Raw genomic sequence first — 27,761 nt, forward strand, 5'->3', positions numbered from 1 at the left:
GCCGGGTATCTTCTTCGGTCAATTTCCACCTTATTTTTTTGAGGCAATGTCTCGCTAAACCTGGAATTTGCCGATCTGGCTAGCTGGGCTGGCCAGCACGCCCCGGGCATCAGCCTCCCTTTGGCTCCCCAGTGCTGGGGTTTCAGATGCACACTGCTACACTGCTCTTTTGTGTTGTACAGCACGAACTCCATTCACTGAGCCATCTCCCCAGCCATGAGACACCACGAGCTAGACGGCAAGCTTACACCACATTTCTACGTGATTCAGCAGTTAGTCTCAGAGGCATTCTGCTTTCTGGAATGGAAGGCAAAAGGGAGTCTGAGAGTGCGAGGCTCTTGCAGACATGACTCGGGAGAGCTCAGAACTCATACCTCAGAGTGCAAGTAAGGATGGCACTTACTCCATTGGCCTCCTGATTGGCTTTCCCAGAACCAGCAGGTCCTGTTACCCCCAGGCTTCACCTACAGCTTGCTGAGGCTCCCCGGAGGTCCAGACAGGGCTTGGGCATGGTTGCTGTCAGTTTGATGAGCTATGGTTGCTCCAGAACGTCAGATCCAAGCCAGCAAACCCGAGACTCTGGCTTTCTTTCCTCCCACCCCCACTTCTAGGAAAGACTTGGCATTTGGCCTCCCTAGAGCGCAGCTCTCTGGTGAGGCAGATGACACCACCCAGAAAGGTTATGCAATGCTAGGCGAGGACGAAGCAGCCCATCCTGACTGACAGTCTAAGGCCGGTTAGTCTGGTGGGACCACTCTGAAAACCTTCCCCTTGGCCAAGCCCCCTCCTGTGTACTTGGTTTAGCTTTGACCACAACACCCACACTAGCTCCCCACCGTTGATTCTTTTGGGGTTGTACCATCCCACTAACTTCACATGACACCCGTGTCATCTAGAGATCCTGGGCTAAAACATGCTCAGGTGGCAGACTAGGTCAGAGCTTCCATGATCTATGAAATAGTCCACAGGGAAAGTCTGAAAGTCACCGTGTGTAGACCTGATCCAGTGTGATTGTTCCATAGCCTTGGGAAGTCCCCAGCTGAATCTGCTCCTGTCTCTCCCCTTCCAACTCAGCACTGAGACTGTGGTTAATAAGTAGTCGTTGAGTGATTGGGTGTCGGGTGTGTGTGTGCATATGCATGTGTGAGCCTCATTTAAATCAAAAGCTTGTGTGGTTTTAATCAACCCTGTTCTCAGCAGGCATGCTAGCAGGATGTTTGGTAATCAGTTAAAGGGAAAAAGAGTGGGTCTCCCGAGGCGTTCTCTCTTCTCCTTCATCTTTGTAAAACGTTCCGTGGTTCTTGATTTCCCCTTCATGGCTCATTCGAGTTTGTCTTTTTTTTCTCTGACTTTTCTTGTTTCATTGCTGGCTTTATTGACCTCTTTTTTGCTAACATCCGTTTGAGGCTGATCGCCATTTCCAACAGAGACTTGGAATTCTGCATTCTGTGGCCTGTAGCTCCACCGGTCTTATCCTCTTCTCTAGGAGGAAGACAGCATGCAGCCTTTGTGCTGGCTTAAAACTTTCCTGCTAAACTCATTTCTGCAGAGAGTGACTATCAAGTATCTTGGGATCAGAACTAAAGAACTTAGCACTGTTTCCAAACAACCCCCAGACTGTTGTCAAGATCTTTTTTTTTTTTTTTTTTTTTGTTTTGTTTTTTAACCACTATCCTAAAACCAACCGCTTCAACCTGCTTCTGCTTTTCCAGGGTCCTTATGGTAGGAGTCTCTTCAAACTCTCCTAATTCTAGAACAAAGAAACTGTGTCATCTCTGTGGGTGAGCCACCAACCTACCTCTGCTGACCTCCTCTAGGGGGCATGGCTTCATTTCAATGGTTCTTTTTCTCCTGACAGCAAACATAACTAGAGGAGGCTTACCGTGGTCCCCTGTTTCATTTGCAAATGACTACTCCATGATGATGAAATGCAATGAAAAACAGACCCTCCAGGGCCTGAGAAGGTAGTGGCTGAATGGTTAAGAACGCTTGCTGCTCCTCCAAAGGACCTGAGTTAAACTCCCAAGTACCCACAACCACCTATAATTCCTGTTCCAAATCTCCCGCCCCTTGGTGGCTTCTGAGGGCTCCCATACTCACCCGCACACGTCCACGCAGACACACACAAGCACATAATTAAAAATGAAAAAAAAGTCTCTAAAACAAAAGGAAGGAAAAGTAGATCTCCAGATAAAGGAAACGCTTCCCACACCCGCTTTCTTGGCCCTTCCCTGCCACCATTAGGAGTGGAAGCTCACTTAGATCTCTGGCTGGCCAGTGTGTCAACAACCAACCCCTCCCCAGAGCTGACGGGTGCTTTTAGTGTTTAAACGGAAGGAATAACATTTATTTTGAGAAACATGGCATGTTCAAAAATAAGTGTCTATTTCCAGCCACTCTTTGTTCTCCCGTAGGCTGCACAGCGCTCTGGCTGCGTCACACACAGAACTTGGCACCCGGTTCTGTTACTTGCATATCCACTGATTTTTTTTTTTTAATGCCTTTGCATATTCTTTTTCAAAAAATAATCTTGGCTGAAGAGGTGCTCAGTTAAGATAAGAGAGTTGACTGCTCTTGCAGAGGACTTACTCTAGTCACTTGAGTTCCAGGAGATTTGAAGCTCTGATCACCGCAGGCACCAGACGTGCACTCGGTGAACCAAATACTACATGCATCCAGGAATAAAAATATGTAAAAGTAATCCTCTAAAGAGGACCCCAGATGTCTCCTACAGAGTTTTGGCAATTATTTTTATTTTCAAATTCCTGTCTTTATGGTATTTTTTTTTGTAATTTGTTTATATTTTTATTATAAGTTAGCCAAGAGTTTTTCCTCTATATTGCTCACAAATGTCCTGAAAATAAATGATTAAGACATTAATATGTGGTATAGATTCTCTTCCATTTCTATGCCATACAAGACCAAAAGTCTGGAGACCTCCTTACCACAGGAAATTATTTTTTAAAGTGCCTGTTGAAAAGCTGGCTGGTATCCAAAGGCAGGCCGGGAGAAGCCAAGCAGGTTTTTCCTTTGGGGCTTTAGCTGATCTGTGATGCCCCTGTGGGAGGAGATCCTAGTGACCTGCCTACACTGGGACCTTGGAGGAAGCAAAGGAAAGGAAGAGGAACACAGAATCCTAGCCAGAGCCTGGAAAGCAAGATGCTAAAACTCAGACAACAGGTGGATGTGGGTGTCCTCACAGGCTCGCCTAGCATTCCATCCCCCAACCTCAGAGTACGGAGGGGTGTCCAGTAGTAATAATAATTTCAGCAAAGCTAAATGAACTAATTGTTTAAATGGCAAAGACTGCCACGCTTGATTTTTTAAAATGTGTTTGCTTTTGTGCCAGGGAAGTTTTATTTATGCACAGTGTACACATTCGCTACCCTGCTTTGGGAGGTGTGCTACTCAGAAGTGAGACTGGTTATCTTAGTGTGGCAGGGAGAGCCCGGAGAGAGGACCTTAGGATGTAAGGGGACGAAAGGAGGAGGCATTTCTTTATAAGCTCTTCACTCCTCTGGCCGTCTAGGAAGCAGCATCCCTCAAGGTGGCAGGGTACCAGCATCTCCATCTGGCTGCCGTGGACTCTGCTCACAGAATAGTCTCTTCATTAAAGAAAGCCTCCTTGGATTCCTCCAGGATAACTATTCTGTCTGTCTCCTGCTAGAACCGTTATAACCATGCATGAGAAAATGGTTGGAAATATTGGAACACCAAAATACGAAAAATAAAGTGGATGGGAAAAATATACGAGGCAAATAATCAAGTAAAGATGACACAGTCGCATTAACAGCAGACCAACAATCCGTGGTTCCGTGCCAGCATCGTGTCCCCACTGGCCAGGGGCTTGGCTCAACGAGGAAAATTACACTTCTCGTCTCTTATGCAAGTCATATCATAGCTTTAAAAATGCATGCAGCAAGAGTATTAAAGTATTAGAAGGAAGACCAAGCTTACACACAACGGTAGAGACTGTTCAGTGACTAAGCACGGGTGGGAGAGAGAACAGTTCATGAGGCTGATAGGAGGTTTGAACACCTGCTCCCTTTGTGTGTGAGAAGCCAGTTTGCTCTTAGGGTCTGAGGTTCAGCTTCAAAACTGTTCTATTAATGAAATTAGTTCTATAATTTGGAAGAAAACTCAAGGCCAGGTTGAGTCTCTGGCAAATTCTACTAACCATGTAAGTGAGAAATAGTGCCGGTGTTCTGTGAACTCTTCCAGACAGTAGCAGGGGGGAGCCGTGTCCAGCCAGTCTGAAAAGGCCGCAGATTCCAACAACCCACTCTGAGAATGCACACTTCTAAGCCAGTTTAAAAAACAAAAAAGGAACCCAAGTCAGTATCAATAAACAAATTTTAATTGCATTCTTAAACAGACATATTCTGGTCTGGTTTTTGTTGCCATATCTTGGATTAATCGAATACTTCTTAAATTGTTTTTGTTTCCAGCATCGGCTTCTTAGCCACACTCTGAGCCCGTTGCTGTAGGTTCGAAATGCACCAAATGCTTTCCAGTTCACGGCTAATGCAAAGGCCTAGTTTCTACCCCAGCTTCTCTCAGCTGTACTGGGGGGGTGGGGTGGGCTGTACCTCTGTGTTACGAACTCCTCCTTTCTGTAAAGCATAGGAGACAGGAGTGTTTGGGTTTTGTCTAGTATTTCTTTAAGATGCCATAAAGAAATAAGAAGCACTGTTCAGTCAGCCAAGTGCCTGCCAAGCAAGCATGGGACCTCAGTTTAGACCCCCCCAACATTTACCCTTCAAAAGAAAAGGGCTAGACACAGTGACACATGCCAGTAGCCCTTGTATGGGGGTGGCAGAGAGAGGAGGATCCCTGTGGGGGCTCACTGGCTGGCTAGGCTTGCCAGGCTGGTGAGCTCAAGATTCAGTGAGAGACCTTGTTTTAAAAAGTCAGGTGGAGGGGGCTGGAGAGATGGCTCAGAGGTTAAGAGCACTGACCATTCTTCCAGAGGTCCTGAGTTCAAATCTCAGAAACCACATGGTAGCTCACAACCATCATGTAATGAGATCCAATGCCCTCTTCTGGTGTGTCTGAAGACAGCTACAGTGTACTTATATAAAATAAATAGATCTTTAAAAAAAAAGCCAGGTGGAGAGTAACAGACGGAGACACAGAGACAGTCACCCACAGAAAAAGGGAGAAAAACCAAGAGAGGAAAACCCCAAATCTTCAATGTTTACCACACACCTGCCATTTCCTGCTTTTTTTTGGGGGGGGGTCCATTTTTTCCCTCCACTTGAAGAATCCCCTTTACCTTTTCAAAGACAGGTCTCTTTCTTATGTAACTCACTCCCCTCCCACCCTGCCTCCAGCGCCAGAACCACAAGTGTATTCCTTCACTGTCCCTTGATAATGCCGGTTTCCTGACACTAAATTTGCTCAGCATTGCCTGATATACTTGGCCGTGCCTTTATTATAACCTGTTTTGGAATAGATACAGAATCTGCTTTGGCAAAATGTTTTGTTTAATCTTGGTACTTTGAAGACACGACATCTTCATCTGGCCTCCGATGTTTTCAGTGGGACACACTTGCATTTGCTGTGTGAATGTTACTTCCATCTGAGCCAACTAGCATGCTCGCACACTTCCCCGCCCACATTATTCAAGCTGGCAAGTCTGCTGTATACAAAATGAGTAAACAGATGAAAAGCACATTTCCATATTCCAGGGACACAGGAGAACACCAATCGGCTTTTTACTGCCTCCCTAGTAAAATGAGAAGATGCCCAGGAACCTGCCAGGCATTTGGGGGAGTTATCCAGTATTAAAGCAGACAACCAGCTCTAGCAGCGACTAAACTTGGCAAGGGAAAAGGGCAACTCAGGCAGCAAGTGGAAACTTTAGAGAGCTAGGAAAACTGCAGCGGCAGTGGCAGTAAAACAGGAACCAGCTGCGGAGGTTTTTATATGAACACCGGAAGATAAATGCCTTTCAAACCTAAATATGAGGAGAAAATTAAAATAAATAAATAAATAAATAAACAAATCCAAACTACAGTCCAGCTGAGTGTGGCAGCATACCCCTGTGGTCCCAGCTGCTCAGTGCGCTGAGGCAGGAGGACCATTTCATCCCACGAGTTCGAGACTAGCCAGAACAACATAGTGATGCTTTGTTTCTAAAGGGGAAAAAAATAGGTAACTAAATCAGACAAGTACCCTCAGAGAATGAGATGAGGGTGTAGAAGAAAGGCTGCATATTGGCTGGTTGGAGGACTTGAGTTAGGACAGGAAGGGAAGTGGGGAGCCGAGCATGTGCAGGGTCCCGTGAGAGAGCTGGGTTCTCACAGCCGAGGCAGGAAGGGGAGCGGTGCAGGAGAACATTTGGAATCTGGGGTAAATTCCAGGAATGGCCATCCAAAGGATTAAAGGAAGCTGTATGTTGCGATCCATGTGGTGGATGAGACAGGAACAAAGAAGGGGCTGCTCTGGGTTATAAACCTCAGAGCATCATCTGGCTTTTCAAACTACCAATTTACTCTGTTCCAGATAGCTTTCCCATGGGATGTGATGACACATGCCCGGCATCCCAGAACTGGGACATGAGGACAGAAAGGTGCCAGTACCCCAAGCTTACATAGACCACCATCTCAAGCCCATACCTCAGGAAATAACACTGGGTTAACACTGAGAGACGGGGCATTTACCTGCGTGTGTGAGGCTCTGGGTTCAATGGCACCATCACAAAATTAGTGACCAAATTAACTAATTAACAGTCGGCACCCAGTGTTAAACTTAACAGGGCCACTAAGGAAAGCACCAGGCGTACTGGTGTGCTCTGGCGGTACTTGTTACCCAGCGCAGACAGCGGTCTAAGAAACAACAGTTTTGTTTTCCTTGATGTACTCATTTCTACTGCGATGATAAAATACCATGACAACAGCAACTTAAGAGAGGAAGGCTTTATCTTGGCTTACAGTTCCAGAGGGACACAGTCCATCCTGGTGAGAGAAACGTGGCAACTGGGAAGGAAAGTATGGTGGCATCTGCAGGAAGCTGGCTGATTCTGCCACATCTGCACATGGAAAGCAATGCAAAATCAGCAAGTGGGGCTAGGCTGTCCTCAAAGCCTGCCCCCAGTGCCATATAATCACCAGCAAGGCTCTGTAACTAGCCCAAACAGTGCCACCAGCTTGAGACCAAGCATTCAAATGCTTGGCTTATGGGGGGCGCTCTTCATCCAAACCACATTGCTTTCCGTTACAGTTCATCAGTCAAGCTCGGGGAAATATTCACTGAAGAATTCCAGGAACTTGCGGTTCCTATGCTTTCGAGCTTATGCTGTTCTGAGCAGGGTGATGACTCTTGTTCTTCTCCACCCAGGTGAAACTGAGTCTTCCCTTTTGCCCGCTCTATTCACACTGGCTACACCACCTTCTTATTAGTCACATAGTAACTGGTGTAGGCTTTCAGGTTAACTGTCTCACTAATTGAATACAGTGTCCGTGTTCAGTGAGCTTTTATCTGGTTACTAGAGGCCCCAAAGCATAATCAGAATGAGGCTGGTGATCCACATGTGCCACAAGTGTTTCCTCTAGGTGTAAGGGTGAAGGTTCTTCACCTGTGCAAGGAAAGGTTTGCGGACATGGCTGTCTTCTACAGTAAGAATGGCTTCTCCAGCCATAAAACTGTGAAAAGGGAAAGCTTTGACTTGTGGAAGTTACAGCCATGACGCAAGCTGAGTTCAGATGGTGAGAGCATCCAACATGAGCATGAATGAGCAGGGCTGTGTGTAGTTCCCAGCATCCTCTGGGGCCCTCAGGCCATATTCCTACAGATGCCTCACCCAAATAATTGCAGTCTAGAATTTTTGTATCCTTCTGACATTAGAAACAGCATTGCTCAGGGGTTTGATGACCACAAAATCCAGGGTGAGTCAGTCTGTCTTTGTCTGTCTGTCTGTCTCTCTCTGTGTGTCTGTCTCTCTGTGTGTGTGGGTGCATGCACACATTTGAACTTACACACATGTTCCCATTCGTGCAAAGTATATTTTAAAGTATATTAAACTATGTGTTAGGTTTATTGAGTAAATGCTGCTATAGGTAGCAGCTGTGTATATAAAATATATACACAGTATTTTGGATAACAGACCTTTTGAGTAATAATTCACACATCATAAAACTGACCTTTCTCGGGTGTTCTTGTGGGGTTTTGCCTTTTTCCATTTGGTTGGGTTTTTTGTTTTGTTTTTTGTTTTTTTGCTTTTTGTTTGTTTGTTTGTTTGTTTGTTTGTTTGAGAGAGGGTATTGTGTAGTCCTGACTGTCCTGGAACAATAGACCAGATTTGCCTCAAACTCGAGATATACCTGCCTCTGCCTGTCTAGCGCTGGGATTAAAGGCATGGGCCACCACAGACTGACTAATGTATAGATCAGGCTGGCCTCAAACTCATGATCTTCCTGCCCTTCCCCCACTACACATACTTCAGGTTTATGTATTCTTATAAATAGATGTGGGTAGCCTTTTTCATTCTTTTTACCCAAATCTTTGTGCTCAAACTTTGTAATTGGTTCTCTGGACCCCAGAATTTTTAAAAAAAAAATTGAATGCATTAATGTTTTGAAGCATTAAACTAGAACTTACATACTTGATTGTATTACAACTAAAGTATTTCTTCCCACATGTGTTAAGTCTGAGAGTGTGGGAAATTTCATAGAGTCCTAAGTGTTAGTAACTTCTTGTATAGGCAAGAAAAAGCTAGGAATTCAAGCTTTTAGCTCATAGTTGTAATCCAACAGAACCTTTCCCCTCCATGCCCCATGTTGTCTTGTTATAAATTCCTCTCTCTTTAAGGGATCTTTAAGGTTTATTTCAGAAATCTGGCAAAGAAAAGCCTCTTTAACTGCTGTGAGCTCAACCTCAGTCCTCACTTAATAGCGTTTCTTTCTTTGACAATAGGAATAATCCCGTTTGCTTGTTGGGACGTTAATTCATCCAGGGGAAATGCTTTGGGAAGATAATGGATGGAGATAAAGCTGGTTGACTGGCAGCCTCCAGTGGCATTATCCAGGGATTATCCTTGGCCTCTGGCAATTATAGTCACTCAAGATCCACTGTTGGCACCTGGAGGCAGCCAGCTGCTAGTGCCAGCCCCAGCGTGTAAGCAGGTGGATTGGTCTGTCTTCTGCGATCTCACCGATCTGACGTCAAAACAGCCAAAGCACACAGAGTGGGGATCCCTTGAGACCCCTTCTGGGAACAGCTATGTAGTCCTAGTTCAGTCTTGTCACCTCAGACTTGAACAGACTTGCTGGAGACCCTGTGGACTCATACCTTCTGGTTAAATGCTTTGCTCAGAGCAGAGCCAAACCCTACAACAACTGCCTGTAACAGCCATTCTGCCGAGTGTGGGCTCTGGCTGACGTGGAGCAGCCCTGAGTGTGTCAGCCTTCTCTTGACTCTTCTTCATCTTCACGTCTCGCCCTCCCAGTCAGAGCATGGCCTCTAGAACTAAGGCCGTGGCCTTTCTGCCTGATGTGCTTACCGAACCCCCAGTGTCTGACTTGACTTACTCAATGACAGTGGGGACTGGAGAAGGGACATATGCAGGGTTTGATTACTGCAGGAACTGAATTTCCCAGGTGACTCTGTTCATCCCTCTGGCTGCTTTGGATCCAGTGTGGCGTTGGTGCATGGCTTCTGCCATTGTGCGGTGAAAGCTTTCATTAACATCCTAGTATCTGACCCAGGGGTTCTGCTTAAGGAAAGCCACTGAGAGAGAGTTGTCTATCCTGTAGCAAGCGATAGTTCTAGCAAGTGTGCTTATGTTAAAAGACAGGGTGGGAAACGGGAGAAACGTTCTCATATATTCCATGCGAAGGGGTTTGTTAAGAAGTGGGCAGATAATTCAGTCAATAAAGAGTTCTCTGTATGAGCATGAGGCCCTGTATTTGATCCTTAGTGATTACACAAAAAGCCAAGCAGAGAAATGCAGGCCTGTAATCCTAGAACAGGGAGAAAGGAAAAAGGGGAACCCCTGGGGCTCACTAGTACTTAGCACACAGGCACACACACACACACACACACACACACACACACAGAGAGAGAGAGAGAGAGAGAGAGAGAGAGGGAGATGGGGGTTATAGTTATTCATGTAGTGAAATATTTTCCTTAAAAAGAAAAACCCTGATGTTTTTTTGCTATTAATTTATTCATTCTGAAAAAAACACATTGAACATCAGTTGTTTGACAGACACTTGCCACATACTGAAGCTGATGCCCATGTAAGAACAACACATTCCTGTAAACAGTGAACTAAATAAGTGACTCCTGAATGCAGTAAACATCATGTTTCACTAAGTGGGAAGAAGGTGACACAGCACAGAAATAACTGTGCATGGAGATACACATGCTTAGAAAGTAACCCGAGAAGCCCATGCACAAGCATTTACAAATGCCTTTTATTTTCCCTTTAATGTGCTTCAATATTTAATAACCCGTCTTCTATAATTAGCAGGAAATAACTTTTTAAAGAAAGAGTCATCTTCAAATTTCTTTCATATTTTAAGCCCTGTGCTTTTTACAGATTTATTTTATGTGTATTATGTGTATGTATGCACGAGTTCAGGTGCTATGGAGGTCAGAAGAGGGCATCAGCTCCCAGATACAGGCAGTGTAAGCCACACGACATGGTGCTAGGAAGCCAACTTGGCTCCTCCCCAAGAGCAGCAAGCACTCTCAGCCAGTGGGCCATCTGTCCATCCAGCCCCTGGAACACTTCTCCTTGTGTCTTATGTTGGCAGGAAACTGAAAACAGCATCAAAGTACAAGAAAAGGGGGAGAAACACACTCAAGATTGACACGTAACCTTAGGACAGCTTGTGGAGCTCATACCGTGCTGCTGGGAGCACGTGCCGGGTTCCTGTGGCCCTACTTCCTGAAAACTCATTTTCTGTGTTTCTACTTCTCAGCTCCATGATTTCTTAGCATATTGCCTGGGCCCTCGGAGGCGCTCATAAATATCTTGCAGATTTAAGGAGCAAGAGTACAAAGCAGATGTGAGTAAAACACTCCTTGTTCCTCTTGGCTCCCTGCCGATGGGGCTTGCACGGTGCTGCGCTTTGACGCAGCTTTGAAGACCCACCATTTGTTCTGAGCAAACAGTTCAGGTAAATTTCCGAGCTTATAAAGCGCTCGCCACTTTTACCAAATCGGAAAAGTGTTCGGCTCTTAATCACTTGCAAAGCTGCGAAGCTTCTCACAGTAGCGTAATGTAAGGTTAACCTCTTACGGTTTTCACACTGACAGCCTCAGGCTATGAAGGGGTGTGTTTCCTATTGTAGCCTGCTTAGGAAGACGTGGAGGGAGCTGAGCCCTGTGGGGTACACCTGTAATCCCAGCGTGCAGAAGCCCCAAGTAGAGGAACCCTACCTTAAACTACAAAATGACATATTCAGTCAGGTGTGGCGGTGCACTTGAGAGGCAGGCAGATCTCTGTGAGTTCAAGGCCAGCCTGGGCTACAAAGTGAGTTCCAGGACAGCCAGGGCTGTTACACAGAGAAACCCTATCTTGAGAAGAAAAACAAAAGAAAGAGGGGGGGGGGGTATTTTATCAGATTTTACTTGTCGGGTACCTTGGTGGCAGTTCCTCCATGCCAGCTGGTATTCTGGTACACAAGATTGTTTTCACTCCTCTGTAGTAGGCTAAGGAACAAAGGCAGAACAACTCTGCTAAATGTTCCCTAGCTTGTAGGAAGCAGAGCCCGGATATACACCGTGTCTGCCTCTCTGCTTCCCTCCTCATATGATGCAAGTTGCTTCATAGGTAGCAAGGTCATAGGACGAGGTGCAGTTTGACCAGCTTGGAGGCAACCTAAGTGCCCCACCCATGGTGGGGACCATGGAAGTAAATGACATTCCCTCTCTGCAAGGTGGTAAGGGGATGACCCCACGGTGTACAGCTAGTGGAAACAAGGCACAGCAGGTGCTATAAGGGGTGTTAATAACGGGAGTGGGGCAGTCGATGTATTCATATGTGCTGGAGTTACAGAGGCGTGGTGGGGGTAGGGCAAGAGCCGTGCGCAGGAAATATGATGGGTGTTTATAGTTTTGAGAACATCAATCCAAGGGCCTGTAATAAAAATGAAGTCTTCCTTCCACTCCTGAGTGGCAGTCTCCCTTCTGCCCCCTCCAGCAGGGTGGTGCCTGGGAGGGTTTTCCTCCATTTTCTCCTCCACTATTGATCCTGAGGATAGAACAGCTTCTTTTGTTTGTCCTCCTGAAACTGTCTCCCAAAATAAGACTCTAATCTTGGTGAGTTGGCTTTTTGTGGGTGTTTTTTGAGACATCCTATAGGACTAAAATAGCTCTTGGCTAAATTATAGTTTACTGAGCCCTGGGGCTCTGTCCTTCAGTAACCACGGTCCATCTGTAATCACCGTTCCTCACGCAGTAGTTAGAGAGCCCAGACTCCTTTGCGGTTTGAAATATAGCTTTAATTTGCTCCTACAGAGTTCGGGATGGATAGAGCCATTTGGATGGCTGAGCTGTGTGAGACACCCAGTGTCATAGTCAAGTGTGAACCCGTGAAACGTGTCTAAACGGGTCTAAGCCACCATGTGTCTAAAGGAACCAAACCCTTTGGAAGTCCACATACTAGGAAAAGGTCTGCTTCTTCGAGTCCAGGACATATATATATATATTCCGTGTATACCTGTATACCCCTTCTAACACTGCCCAGGCCAAACCAGCCAGAGGTAATGCAGGGTCTGACATAGGGTGAGGCCTAATTCTGTCTTCTGTGGCTATAACAAAATACTTGAGGCTTAGTCACTTACAGTGATTAGAGGTTTACTTGGCTCGTGGTTCTTGAATCTAGGAAATCTAAGAACATTTTACCAACGTCTGGTGAAACAATTTTGCTGCATCAAGATGTAAAGGAGGCTATCTCACAGTGAGTCGGCACAAGTGCACTGGTTCTGCTCTTGCTCGCCTCTCCTTACACATCTCCTTACACATCTAATGGGGTCTCTGGCCCTCATTCGATAACCTACTCCTAGTTATTTCCCCAAATGCACCTCCAAATGTTATTATGAATTAGGGGATGATGCTTACAACATTTGAACTTCGGAGGGGACACATTTAAAGGATAGCAGGCAATTTGGGGGCTGTAACCTTAGGACTAGCCAAAGCAAAAACATACTTACAAATGAGTTGTGCGTGTAACGGATCATCACACCACAGCATGGTGAGTTGTAGACCTGCCCTGGCCATCACTCTGCCAACTCTTCTTGTAGAAGCCAGAGAGTCACAGGGGTGTGTGGCACGTTGATGAACATGAGTCCTCTATGTGAAGATTTATGGAGCCTGAGAGATTGGCGCCCTGCTGCTGGAGCAAAAGCTAAAGTTGTCCTAGCTGAGCTGCTCCCATTGGCAAAGCAGTCTCTGAACAGGTTACTAGGGACAGATGCCTTCCTTTGTAGCAAAGAGGAATCAGGACAGGGAGGTGGGGGTGGCAGTCAAATCACCCCAAAGGATGAGCACAGTACCACTCCTCCTAGACAGGGCTTAGGTTCCTAGGGTTGCCGTTTGGGAAAGAAGCCCTACAAGGGTGACCCCGCCAATAGATGTCTGTTACTTGGCTTGTGGTATGTTTTCATGATATCAGGAGTCCACCTGATGATGTGTCAATGACTCGATGCTAGAGCACTTGCTTAGTGGAGGCAAGGCCCTGGGTTCCATCCCCAGCATCACACATGCATGTGCACACCCACAGGAGATCTCAGGTTAAGCATACTACTTCTCGTCACACTTAGCATACCTTGATACGTGGCTGTTGTTTCTATTTGGAGGAGGAAGGTGGACAGGGTCCCCACCATCCCCATCACAGGCTGGGTGCCTACCGTCCTACTCTGGCTTCCCCATACCTGTTACATGCCCCTCTGACGGAGCCCACTCTTGCCACTTTCCTTCCTGTTTTTCAAGCATAGTTTCCATATCCCAGCTCCAGTGGGCATTTGGGTTTGTCCCCAGGACCTTTCTCATCTCCCACTCCCATACCATCAACTGGGCTGGCTATAGACTAACAAGCCCGAGGCCAGATTCCTTTCTGCCTTAGAGTACAGGATCCTAATAGAATGGCCTTTGAGGGCAACCTAGTGTCCCGTGGGAAGTCAACAGGCAAGGCTCCTTGCTACGTCTGATACCTAGTCATGCCCGGAGGCTCAGATAGCTAACTATTGCTATCTGAGAGCATCTTTAAAGTTTGTGAGAGCATCTTTAAAGACAGCTGTGATGAAGTGGGGCGGGGAGCCAAAGGCACCTCGAAGTCAGCCAGTCTTCCCCCAGCAGGCTCAGGGAATGTCGGAAGTGCAGGGAGAGAGGGACCCTCACTTTTAGGAAGGAGGTATGGCCCAGACTCTAGGCCAACCTGGTGTATTAGTCAGGGGTCTCCAGAGGAACAGAAATGACAGGGTGAATCTACAGATATAGAGAAAGGGTATTTAGTAGAATAGCTTACAGGTTTGTGGTCCAACTAGTCCAACCATGGCTGTCTTCCAACAGAAGGTCTAAGAATCCAGTAGTTCGTCAGTCCACAAGACTGGATGTCTCAGCTGCTCTTCAATATATGCTGGAGTCACCAATTGTGAGAGTCAGTAGATTTGGTGACTCGGAATATAAAACTTATGACACCGTGGAAAAATAAGGAAAATGATGCTGCCAATTGGTTGTTCCTACCATCTCTGGATCAACTGCAAAAGGAAAAAAATGAGCTCCCCGATAAAATTAGCTTCTAGCATCTCAGAATGAAGGGCAATAATGAATTCAGTGATAAAAATGCACTGGTCCAGATGGTCACAGTCTTAAGGTTTTCAAGTGTGATCTGGAAGAGCATCTTCTCTCCAGAAGCCACAGAACTCAAGCTGCAGATTAAACCAAGGCCCTCATTTATAAGGTTGGCTAAATTATAGCAAAGATTCATGCCCCAGCCTTGGAGGACTTCTTTGTTAGAGTTAGGGCACATTGATTGGTAAAGGATGGAACTGTGTAACTTGGTGTGAAGATGGATGGAAAGATTCGGGGAAAGCTGAGAACTTTGAACCATGAGATTCCGAAGGGCTTATCTCACCTGAAGAAGTGATCTGTCCACTCTCAAGGGAAGATATACTCCCACCTCTAGCCCCTGAAATATTAGCTGTTCCACTTTTCACTAAGGGAATCAGTCCTTGTCGGCTAAACCAACAGTGACTTTCCCTGAAGGAGATGTCAGATAAGACATTATTGATGTCCCTCGGTCCCCACCAATAGCTGCCTCTAGACCTACAACCAGACTCACGGTTATGCAGACTCCTAGTAGGGGGATAGAAAGTGTAGTCCATGAGGAGGTTGCACTACACTACTAAAGAGCTTAATGAGTTTGCTAACTCATTCAAGCAGAAGTCTGGGAAATATGTGTGGGAATAAATTTTAAGGGTGTGGGATAATGGTGGAAGGAACAAAAACCTGGATCAGTCTGACTTTATTGATATGAGCCCACCGAGTTGGGATTCTAGGTTGAATGTGGAAAGATCAATTAGAAAGGTGTCAGACATTTGTCTGAATGGTTGGCTGGAGCATTTGTCAAAGGTGGTTTACTGAAAAAGAGTTGAAGATCCCTTGGCTTGATGAAGGGATTTCAAGGTTCCAGGAAATTGCAATGTTCGAGTGGGTATGCTGTGTAAAACCTAATCCTCCACAGTAGAAAAGCCCAGAAGACATGCCCTTTACTAATCCTATACTCTGCAAAAGGGGCACCAGCACATTTGAAGAAATTTGTTCTTGCCCTTTCCTTGTGTCAGACCTTAGGGTCTGAGACACTGCTGCTCCATTGAGTGAATTCAATGCTTTGAGGTAGGAGGGGCCAGGTAGAAGCACTGATTGGCCAAAAACAAAGTGATCATAGTTATCGCAGTGAGCAGCTCAGACAAAGCAATGTCCATGAGGGCCTGACCCATAATGGTCAGCACAGGCAAAGTGATTTCTATGATGGCATGGTGTGTATGGGCCTATGGTACTGGCTAATCAATCATGGCATTTCTAGGTACAAAACAGATAAGCCCTACTGAATTTTTGTTAGATCTGTCTGTATACGTGGAAAAAAATCTCAAGCAAATGGAATAAAGGCTACGTTGGATCATGGCAAAGGGGAATCTTGGCCTATGAACCAACTTCTAGATTTGAACTAGTTTGCAGACCTAGAATACCTTGAATAAAGGAACAGCCAGTTTCCCCTATGGACCTTGAAAAAATACCCAAGAGTTTTACTGTTTTCTCCAGTTCTCCCCAAAGGGACCTAAGGCCTTTTACAATGGTCCACTAGGAGAAAGGAAGCAGTCAGACCTTCCAGGGTCTGTTGGATACTGGTTCTGAATTAACACTGAGTCTAGGAGATCTCAAGAAACACTGGGGCCCTCCAGGTAAAGTTGGGGCTTATGGAGGTCAGGTGGGTGATTCATGGAGTTTTGGTTGAAGTCTGATTCACTGTAGGTCCAGTGGGTCCCCCCAAATTCCTCAGTCCCAGGATGTATAATTGGGATAAATAAAATTAGAAGTTGGCAGAATTCTCTAATGGGTTCACTTACCTGTGGGGTGAAGGCTCTTATGGTTGAAAGGCTAAATGGAAGCCTTTAGAGTTGCCTCTGCCAGTGAAGATAGGGAATCAGAAGCAGCATCCCTGGAGGAACTGCAGGAATTACTGCCACCATCAAGGACTTGAAGGATGCAGGGATGGCTCCCACCACATCTCCCTTTGACTCTCCTGTCTGGCCAGTGCAGAAGGCAGGTGGATCATGGAGAATGACGATTGGTTATCAAAACCTAAATCAAATAGTGACTCCAATTGCAGCTGCTGTACCAGATGTGGTGTACCAGATGTGACATCCAGACTTGAGCAGATGAACACATCTCCTGGTACCTGGCACGCAGCTATTGATGTAGCACAAGCAAGTTACATAAAGTAGATGCCTGAATAGCAATGGTTTCTACTACCATTACAATGCCATCTGCTGCCAAGCATGCACCTATAGGCTCATGGAGTGTTCTCTATGATCAGTTGACTCAGAAAGAGAGGACTACAACCTAGTTTGTTAATGGTTCTGCACATGATGTAGGCACCACCCAGAAGTGGATAGCTGCATCATTACGATGCCTTTCTGGGACAACCTATAAGACATAAGCAATGGAAAATCTTCACAGTGAGCAGAATGTTGGGCAGTATACCTGGCCATACATTTTGTTTAGAAGGGACATGGCCCCATATGAGATTGTTCACTGGTTTCATGGGTTATAACAAACCAGTCGGCTAGACAGTCAGGGACTTGGAACAAGCATGATTAGAAGATCAGTGAGAAAGACGTCTGGGCAAGCATGTGGATAGATCTCTCCAAATGGGCAGAAGATGTGAAGAGATACTTGTGTCCCATATAAATGCTCACCAAAAGGTGACCAAAGCAAAAGAGGAGTTCAGTAATCAAGTAGATGGATGACCCATTCTGAGGACAGTCAGCCTCTTTCTCCAGTCATCCCTGCCATCGCTCAGTGGACCCATGAACAGAGTGGTGGCAGAGATGAAGGGTATGCATGAGCTCAATGACATGGACCGCCACTCACCAAGGCTGACCTGGTTACAGCTGCTGCTGAGTGCCAGATCTGCCAACAGTGAGCCCCAGACATAGCACCACACCCTGGGATGACTCGGTGACCTGGTAGCAAGTTGACTACATTGGACCACTTTCTCTGTGGAAAAGAAAATACTTTGTTCTTGCTGGGATCTAATTCTGGCTATGGCTTTGCCTTTCCTGCATTGTAATACTTCTGCCAAAACCACCATCATGGACTTTCAGAATGCCTTATTTACCCTCATGGTATTCCACATAGTATTACTTCTGACCAAGGAATGAACTTCATAGCCAGAGAACTACAGCAGTAGGCCCATGATCATGGAATTCACTTGCCTTACTATGACACAGTTACAGTACCAATTACGTATATGCTTTTGAATCAGTATCCAGTATACGGTACAGTTTCTCCCATAGCCGGGACCCGCAGGTCCAGGAATCAAGGTGTAGAAAGGAACTGGTTCCACCCACTCACTGTCACTCTTAGTAACCCACTAGGGAAAATATTCCCTCCTGTTCCTTCTACCTTCAGTTCTGCTGGTCTAGAAGTTTTGGTTCCAGAGTGGGGAGTGCTTCAGCCGGGAGATACAGTAAACATGCCATTGTGATGAAAGCTTAGCCGTCCCTCTGGCCAGTGTTAGGAGGCGTGATCGACTCTGGTTACTAAGGGGAAACTGGATTGCTTCCTCACGATAGAAGAAAGATTATGTCTGGAGTGCCTGAGACCCTTTGCAATGCTTCCCGACCTTTCTAATGCTAAACTCTTAAATATAGTTCCTCGTGTTATGGTGACCCCCCACACACACACACCATAAAGTTATTTTCTTTATTTTGTTGTTGTAATTTGAATACTGCTATGCACCATGATGTGAAAGTCTGTGTTCTTCAGTGGTCTTAGGCAATCCTTCTGGAAAGGTTGGGTTGAGAATCACAGCTTAGGGCGTCTCTTGGTCTTACCATGTCCTTTGTCCATGCCAATGAGAAACTACACCGACCTAACCAAGACAGGATGCCAAAGGGCACAGAACCTTCAGGAATGAAGGTATGGGTCACTCCTCCAGGAAAAGCCTTAAGACCTACTGAGGTGCTTGCCAAAGGTGGAGGAAATACAGAACAGGAAATAGAGGAAGATGCCAATTCATACAAACTAAGGCCATGTGACCAGTTGCAGAAGCAAGGAATGTAACTAAGAATGCTTGTCACATTTTTGTAAAAAATATATCTGTACAGATATTTGTGTTTTCTTTCCTCAGTTTATCAAACAATATCAATTTAGAGAATATCAGTGGTTATCATACATAAGTTTGAGATACTATAAGAATGTCCCTCCAAGGACATTGCCACCTATTCTAAAATTTATAATGCATTTGTGGTCATATGAGGGATTGTTATATCATGTTAGGTATAATTATGATATGGCTATTGTTTTCATTTGGAAATTAATCATGACATAAGGAGATATGATTATATAAAGTTGACAAGGACTAGACCTGTGGTAGCTATTCTTGGTTGTTACCTTGACTACATCTAGAATGAATATCTGGAATGTACTAAAACCCATGTGACTTGGCACACTTATGAGAGGTGGTTATTATTATTATTATTATTATTATTATTATTATTATTATTATTAAATTATTTGGAGTGGGAAGACCCATCTTAGTCTAGATCTTTTGAGTTCCAACTAATCAGATATATTTGCCTCCTTTAGTTTACAGCCTAGTTCACACCATGGGCTTTCAGTATACTCTGAGCTTCTTGGAGAGGTTTTGGTAAGTTTAGAGGCTTCAGTAGCTGTAGATACTGGCAAATTTGAAAACTAATTCTAGATACTTAAATTTACCATTGTATGTCTGTAGCTCTAGAACTGCTTCTGGTACCAAAATCTGTATCAATCAAGGTTCTCTAAAGGAACAAAACTTATAGAATGAGTGTACACATATGGGATAAACATATCCCATATATTTATTTATATTCCACACACACACACACAGGATTTATTTAAAATGTGGTTTTCAGGCTGTGGTTCACCTAGTCCAACAATGGCTATCTACCAGTGGAAGGTCCAGAAATTCAGTAGTTGTTCAGTCCTGAAGGCTGGATGTCTCGGCTGGTCTCCTGTATACACCACAATCCCAAAGACGTGGACTCTAATGTTAGTGATGGAATGAACTTGCCACCAAGAGCAAGCTGGCAAAGAGAGAAATCTTCCTTCCCTCATGTCCTTTATGCAGGCTGCTAGCAGAAAGTAGCTCACAAGATTTGGATTAAAGGTATATTTTACTATCTCAAAAGATAGGATAAAAAAGTGGGTTGGAAGTGGTAGGAGCACTTAAAATGATTTAGTCTAGCAAAGATCCCTCACAGGTGTACCCAGCCACATGGGTTTTAGTTCATTCCAGGTGTGGTCAAGTTGACAACCAGGAGTAGCCATCACACCGGGTCATCAGTGAGTGGGAAATGATGTAACGACAGAGAGCCTGCTGTAGGGGCCAGAGCAAGGCAGCATCTGATTCTCTTATGAGTGACGGAGGCTGCTCCACAGGCTTAGCAGACTACAAATATATCCCGAGTGCTGGGGGATAACGGTGGTTTTGGTGCCTTCCAGGAAAGTTGAAGGAATGGAGCCTTGTTTTATACGGCACCGCAGAGCATCCATACCGCACCTTCAGCTCTCATCAGTCTCGTTCACGGATGCTGGAGCTTTCGGTCCCGGAGCAGGAGCCTCCCAAGGCTGCTGGACCACCACCCCAGGCAGAGACTCCGGAAGACGAGGAAGAGTACACAGGTAATAAACCTAAAGGAGAGGAGATGGGTAGCCTCCCAACCTCACTTCCCACGGTAGCTCTCAAAGATGGGGCCCCTTCAGGCAAAAGGTGGGGTTTTGGTTGTAAGTCTTATCTTGCCTGGAAGTTGTAATAATGACAGTAATTTGCACTCACACAGCTCCTTCCATCCAAGGCTCTCCTAATACTTTACCGACCAGTAAGTATACTTCAAACCAGTAAGTACTCTCTGATCTTTCAGGCTGGGCCACCTGAGCTCCTTCCAATATGCCCAACCAGAACTGGGGCTTGCCCTGGGTTACTTCATTTTAGGGTTGCCCCCCTTGTTCAAAGTCCCTCATCACAAGACTCAACATCTGGACTCTCTCAAGTCCATCCATTTTGAACAACCATAAATGAGAGGGAAACTTGGGTTCCATGAGTTTGTTTCCAAAAAGGAGCTGATGACTGAGAAGTGACCATTCTCCAGAACCACTCTCCTGGTTCCCAGGAGAAGTTGCCAAGAGGTGAACCAGTATAGATTAGTGCTATGCAGAAATATCTTCAAATGCTCATAACATGTAAAGACTCTTGGTGTGGAGGCTTCTACTGCTAACCCATTGGCATGGTGGCCGCAGTCTTTAGACCACTGGCTCATCTGCAAGGTAGCTAGGAGTCAGGTAACGTACACATGCCTTTGGACACCTCCAGGTTCTGGACAGAGAGCAGATGGTCTTTGAGCTGAAGAAGCTTATTTTCCTCTGGGTCATCCCACGGCAGTTATATTGCACTGGTTGTTTCTGGTTGGGCATATTTTTCTTAGCTAAATGCCCTAGCTGCTTGACAAATGATGGGTACTATCTCAGAATATGGATAACTAGATGGAATCTTCCCACCAATACAAATCAAGCATAAACACTGGTCGATTCTATTTAAAAAATTTTTTTCTGCCATTCCTTTAAAACAAAACATTAAATTATATATGGGCTAATCTGCTGTTTTCCCTTGTGATTTATAAACCATGGCAAGATTTAGTAATTATTAATAAAGAGCTGATTTTCCCCCTCAAAACCTGCTACTTACTCCAGCCACACACACTGGCATCTCACCCTTCTGATGTTCTGCTCTCAGAGTGCATGGTCCCTACCCAGCACAGCCCGGATGAAGAAAGAGGTTTCCATGGAAATAAGATGGCTCTTGGGAAAGCTCCCTGAAGTCTAGGGGGAAACTAGAAGAGAGATACAGTCACAAAGGCAGGCCAGAATGACTGGGGTGCCATGGCATGGGTGACCAAGCAAGAGAAGTGAGGAATAGCTAGACTCTTTAGAGTCCCAAGAAAGGGAAAGGGGGCACAGGTTGTGGCTTTCAGAACATGGACAGCTGGTCATTGATAAACTGTACATTTGTGGTGATGCCACAGCTGTCATTGGCTTCCCCTGGACCTTATAAGAGAGTAGTTGCCTTGTTAAGAAAGACAGAGACAGTTCAATGAAGCAGGGGTCCCAGGAACCAGCAGGAGGAGAGGAGAGACAGACAGGAGAGGTGGAGGGCCAACACTCCTTGGGACAAGAAATAGAGGAAGTGAAAAAGGACAGAGGAGGGAATATGTGTAAATAACAAGGACCCCAAAGTAGCAGCTGGCAAGACTGCCCACCACAGGGAAATGGCGCTTCTATAGAAGGTGCTCAGCATTGCAATGATCTGTTTTCTATTGCTATAACAAAATCCCCAAAGCTGAGTGCTTATATGGGAGGGGGGGGAGAGGGAGAGAGGGAAGGAGTGAGGGAGGGAGGGAGGAAAGGAGAGAGAGAGAGAGAGAGAGAGAGAGAGAGAGAGAGAGAGAGAGAGAGAGAGAGAGATGGGACTTGAAATGCAGCCTGCCTTTCCATCTCAGGAAAAATCCTTTTGGCTGCTTCACAAGAGAGCAGAGATTCAGGAAAACCATGGATGGCAAGGCTGTTCTTCAGAACCCCCTGCCCTTGCTGGAACTAACTCAGTGTCATAAGTGAGCATTAACCCCTCCAGAGGGTAACATCCAAAGTGTTTTTATACTATGTGCCCCTGGGGTTTGCATCATGGGGACAAACACCTAAGAGAAATGATCAAAAGGAGGAACAATTTATTTTGGCTCCCAGATTCAGAGGCCCCAGTTCATTTTTGCTTAGGCCCATGCTCTGAGTAGTGGAGTAAAACATCAATGATGGAGCAGGTGGGTGGGGTGGAGGTGCTCACTGATGCCAAACAGGAGAGAGAAGACAGATAGGAAGAAGCCAGTGCCCCACTTTCCATAGTTCTACTACCTCCCCAAATCTGCCAACATTTTGAATCCATCAGCAGCTGAACCTTGATGAGGTCAAAGGCATCACTGGTCCAGCCCTCTCTGGAAACATCCTTAGAGACACACACATACAGGTTTATGGAAGTCATCACCTAAACATCCCCCAAGCCCATGATTAGACAATCAAAGCTAGTCATCACACTAGGAGGTTTCACAACCTCAGCACCATTGCTAAGGACCAGATTCCAGCTCATTAACATTTCAGGCTAACACCAAACTAGACCAAACCCCTGGCCAGAACCAGGCAGCAGGACTATTCTCCAGGTAAGGTAAGTGGTAGACTGAGGCTACACTGGAGTCTAGAGTCAAGGGGAACATGAACAATGACACTAGCAAGAAGGGTGGAGGACCAGAGAACAAGAGGACTAGGAACCAGAAAGCCTGCCAGAAGTGAGGATAGCAAGCAACCGCAGTAGGCAAGATAAAGCTAATGAACAGCTTGGAGTGAGGGCCAGCCTACAGTGACAGAGCCATCTGGTGGTGTCAGCAGACTCCACAACCACCACCAGAACACATCAGTATACTTGATTGAAGAGCAGACCATGGGCCGGCCCCACCTGAGAAACCAGGCTCAGCAGATCTGGGGTGCTCTGAAGTCTACACATGTAGAAGGCAAATAAGACACCACAGGTAGGGTATACCTAGGCTTATTGAAATGGGGAACCTGGCTTGGGGAAAGAAACAGCCATTGAGCAAGGAAAATGAATGAGCCTCATGGTGCACACCTGTAATCCCAGGAACTTGGGGTGGGGAGTTGTCTGAGGTAAGGCTTACCAGGGCTTACCAGGGCTGCAGAGTGAGTTCAAAGCCAGCCTGGTCAACCTACAGAATGTCTGTCTCAAAAAAACATATGTGTAGGCAATATTGCTCAGTGGTAAAGCATTTATTTACACAGCATTTGTGCAGCCCTACAGTCAATCTCTGGTCTTGGGGGGAGAGAGAGAGAGAGAGAGAGAGAGAGAGAGAGAGAGAGAGAGAGAGAGAGAGAGAGAGAGAGAGAGAGAAGAAGAAGAAGAAGAAGAAGAAGAAGAAGAAGAAGAAGAAGAAGAAGGAGGAGGAGGAGGAGGAGAGGAGAGGAGGGAGGAGGGTGGAGAGAGGAGTAGGACACCAACTTGCTTTCCTGATTCATTGATTTGGTTTCTTTTTTTCAACCCTGGACTTGCCCCCCAAAGCACAAGAAATTGGCCTTTCAAATTAGCCTGTGTTGGTTAACCCCGTGGGGCTGGGATCTGCTATTAGCCAAGCTGTTCAGAACATTTAAACACGCCTTTTGCTGGGATCCTCTGTTCTCTGTGCTGCAGAGCACACTGACTCAGGAAGCCAGGCCTCGGAGTCACTTTCAGCTAATTGAGGAGACATAATTCCAGATTGTGACAGAAACAGATGCTCGTGGAGAGAATGAGTTAGTGGGTTACAGCCTGGGCCGCAGCATTCCTGGGAGAACGTGGGTAGTTGGGGTGAGATAGCTGGCTAGCCAGGGGGATCTGATTCTGCATGTTTCATGGATGAGATGAAGTTTGATGTTTGGCTCTTAAAACCATCCAGAAAGCCACATGTTGGTTGATTGGTTGGTTTATGAATTTGATAGCTGTCCTTGGCTGGACAACGTCATATCCCAGCCTCTCCAACTGAGGGCTGGCTGCTGCCCATAGCCTTGATGCAGTATCAGAATTCTGCTGCCCTGGCTGTCATTTAGAGTCAGCCATCTCTTCCAGAGATGCTTGATGAAACTTACCACTGTGGGAAGACCTGAGAGGCAGGGACAGGCAGACCAGTCTCATCAGCATCCTGTGGACCAATACTGGAGAAGGCCCAGTCCAGGCCCCTGCTGAAGGCCATCTCTACTTAGGGACTTGCTAGGACATTTGCCTACAGATGGTGAAGAGGTGTCTGCCCTTGCTCCACCCTTCCTTCACCGACACTGCCACATTTCAGCCACCAGCATATATTCACTTTGTACTTCGTCCACACAGATACGTCCTAGGTATTTGCATTGAACAAGCTAGACTCCATGCTGTTTGACACCATTCTGTCTGTGAGGAAGTAGGGCTTGTGTTCCTGTCTCCCCCCCCCCAACATGCTTGATCTTTCTAAGGTAGAGGTAATTGTTACTGAACTTAGGGGATATCATCTGTACTCTAAAAAGCTGAGTTGAGCTACCCATCCTTAAGAAGCCAGTTAAAACAATCAAATGAATATTAAAAATCAGGAAGGGGAGATTTATTTAATGTGGCTGCATTAGAAAAAGGGGACATGGAAGTCCTCTGATCCCACAGCCCACCCCAAGTTCATGCTCACAGTCCTGAAGTGTAGATCAAGGGCACATCTAAGCAGTGTCTGGGATAAGTTCTGGTTCCAAACACCATTGTCCCATCACTGTCTGGGTTACAGTCCCATTACCGTAAGGTCATATGACAAGTTATAAACCCCTGTGGTGACCAGCTCCCCTTTAGCTGACTTTTTTCCTTCCCAGCATGAGATTCCAGGGGTGTCTTATTTCTCGGGCTTCTGTCATTTCAATGATCTCAGCCAGACTGAGACACAGAGTTCTTTAAAGAGGTCTTCCTCTCCACTGCCTTCTGGGTTGTACAGAGAAAGTTCTGCAGGAGGCAGAAGGCAAGCCCTTAAGCGACTGGTCACAGGGCCACAGCAGAATGCTGCTGTGCCTTGGGGTGGGGAGGGAGAGAGGTGGCCAAACAGTAGACGGATGAAAGGAGGAGTAGACGTTCCCCCACAGCTGACTCTTGGGTGAGGCCAACAAGAAGCTCCAAAATAATAAAGTCTTGGAAGACAGGGTTAGGATGTGGCGCAGGTGGTGAATTTTAGAAGTGTCAGGCTTGTCTGCCTAGAACACAGAATAGGCCATCTAGAACATCCTGGGGGAGACCTCAGCTCTGCAAGGGCTTCACAGTGGGAACTGTGGCAAATGGAGATCCACAGGGCAAACTGGGGAGATATCAACAAAGATGAACCTTAGGGAGGGAAGCAAACTAAGCCGGGAGGGCCTCCAGACAGGGAGGGGGGATGAAGAGGCCTTTGTGCTCCTCTGGAAAGCCCACTGTGGGCTGAGAGGATGGGGGCTTTTGTGTTCATGTTCTGCATGAAACCAGTGTCCTTCACTTTTACTTCCAGACCCAATCCCCATTTTCTGCTGACACAAACTTGGCAGAAGGCTTTTTCCTCCTAAACTCTCAGAAGCCTTTCCAGTGCCTCCTCCAGCCCCTCCCTGTATCCCCTCCAACCTCCAGGGATGCTTTCCCTCTGTGTGCATAGGCAGTCACCTCAGGCTGGCTTCGGCACTGAGAAGCAGAACCTGCAGCCATGCCCGTTGCAGTTGAGGAGGCTCATCCCTGCCGGGCCCTGGGGAAGGACCTGACAGTTTTCGATGGCTTTTCCAACAACATGGAACCCACAGTTAGAACTAAAGTCACCTGAGGAGACTTGGGGGAAGACATGGTGGCTTCCTGCTGACAGCTAGAGTGAAGGAAGCCAGGAGCGGGGAAAGGCTGCAGGAAAGAGCTCAGCCCACAGTCACCATGAGCATTATCCAGTGCCATGTTCCTAAAGGTCCCTGTCCCTTTACATGCTGTGTAACATGGACACACCAGGTGCAGAAATAGACACCTCCTCCACCCATTTCCGGTATAATCCACGCTGCGCTGTTACAACCCGAACAACCAACTGCACTGCTTCATTTTTTGCAGTATGTATAACAAGGGGACTGGTCCCATCGTGATGGCTCTAATGTCCTAGTTCCCATCTCCCCACTGGCCTTCATCTCTCACTACTGTCAATGACTAAATACCACTCACTTTCATGCCCTTCCTCCCTAGGGGGTCAGAACAGCCAGACTCAGGCCCAGCCTGGGATCACTTCCTGTAAGTAGGTCTCAGATGTAGTCTGTACAAGACACCACTCTTGAAGGAAGTTCTCCAGACCTAGGGGTTGTGGTAACCTGACAGAGGGACCCATGGGGCTGGATTGGATGGAGAAAGCATCTCTCTGGGTGAAAAGAAGTGCTTGTGTCTTTAAGGTGTGTGCCATCCCGAGTGTGGTGACAAAGGCTGTGATGGTCCCAACGCAGACCAGTGCTTGAACTGTGTCCACTTCAGCCTGGGGAACTCCAAGACAAACAGGTAACAAGTGGCTGGAGCTGCTGTCTGTATACCCTAGAGCCCCAGGTTGTAGCACTAAAGTGGCCACACTGAACAGTATAACTCTTGGAAAAATAAAAGATCGAATCAAAGTAAACAGCTTTGCTTTTAAAAAAGAAAAACAAAGTTTAGCATCTTGTTTTTAATCACACAAAGATACAAGTCCATTCTGAAACAGTGAGAAGTTGGACACTTTGCTGGCCATGCTTAGAAATCATCCTGCATTTATACTAGATCACCCTGAGTACACAAGCCTGCTCATGGAAGATTGTGGACATGTGTGTTTCATAACCCTGTACTGTAAGCCTCAGAGGACCAGCCGGGCGACTTGGCTCTTAGGATGCTGCTGGCTATGGGATTCCCTGGCAGCTCCCTAAAAAGTCTGTGAAGCTTCCTGTTCCCTGAAGGAGGCCTCTGACCGACCTGACCTGGGACATCGTCTTAATTAGGGTTTCCATTGCTCTGAAGAGACACCATGACCAAGGCAACTCTTATAAAGAACAACATTTAATTGGGGCTGGCTTACAGGTTCAGAGGTTCAGTCTGTTATCATGATGGCAGAAAACATGGCAGCATCCAGGCAGGCATGGTGCTGCATCTTGATCTGAAGGCAACCAGAAGGAAGGTCTCAAAGCCCACCCCAACAGTGACACACCTGCTCCAACAAGGCCACACCTCCTAGATGTCTCACTTCCCACTAGCCAAGCATTTTCAAACCACCACAGACACCCAACCTGTGGCCAATTGTCCCAGCTCAAACTGTCCCTTCAGTGAGGAGTATGTAAACCTCAGACCCTTATACCACTCCCTAATGGGCTTGAAGCTTTCCTTCTTTTTATTTACAATGCACAAATCTTCCTGAGCTGCGTGTGCTGCGTGTGCCTGGAATGGA

The 27,761-nt window shown here is 46.3% G+C and overlaps 1 protein-coding gene across 2 annotated transcripts in view; it reads left to right on the top strand.

Moving 5' to 3' along the window:
• Window positions 1-27,761, top strand: part of PCSK6 (proprotein convertase subtilisin/kexin type 6) — a gene marked incomplete at its 5' end in the record, with an annotated part of 176,723 nt that overhangs the window by 132,148 nt on the left and 16,814 nt on the right. The window contains 3 exons of one of the 2 annotated variants that reach the window (XM_080914064.1): window positions 20,221-20,400; window positions 20,559-20,597; window positions 26,749-26,851. In XM_080914064.1, the coding sequence (XP_080770190.1) occupies window positions 20,221-20,400; window positions 20,559-20,597; window positions 26,749-26,851 (322 nt within the window). The remainder of the gene's footprint in view (window positions 1-20,220; window positions 20,401-20,558; window positions 20,598-26,748; window positions 26,852-27,761) is intronic. The other variant, XM_080914065.1, reaches the window with a different exon arrangement.

Source organism: Micromys minutus (assembly GCF_963924665.1).
Source record: "Micromys minutus genome assembly, chromosome: 3".
NCBI classification, from domain to species: Eukaryota; Metazoa; Chordata; class Mammalia; order Rodentia; family Muridae; genus Micromys; species Micromys minutus.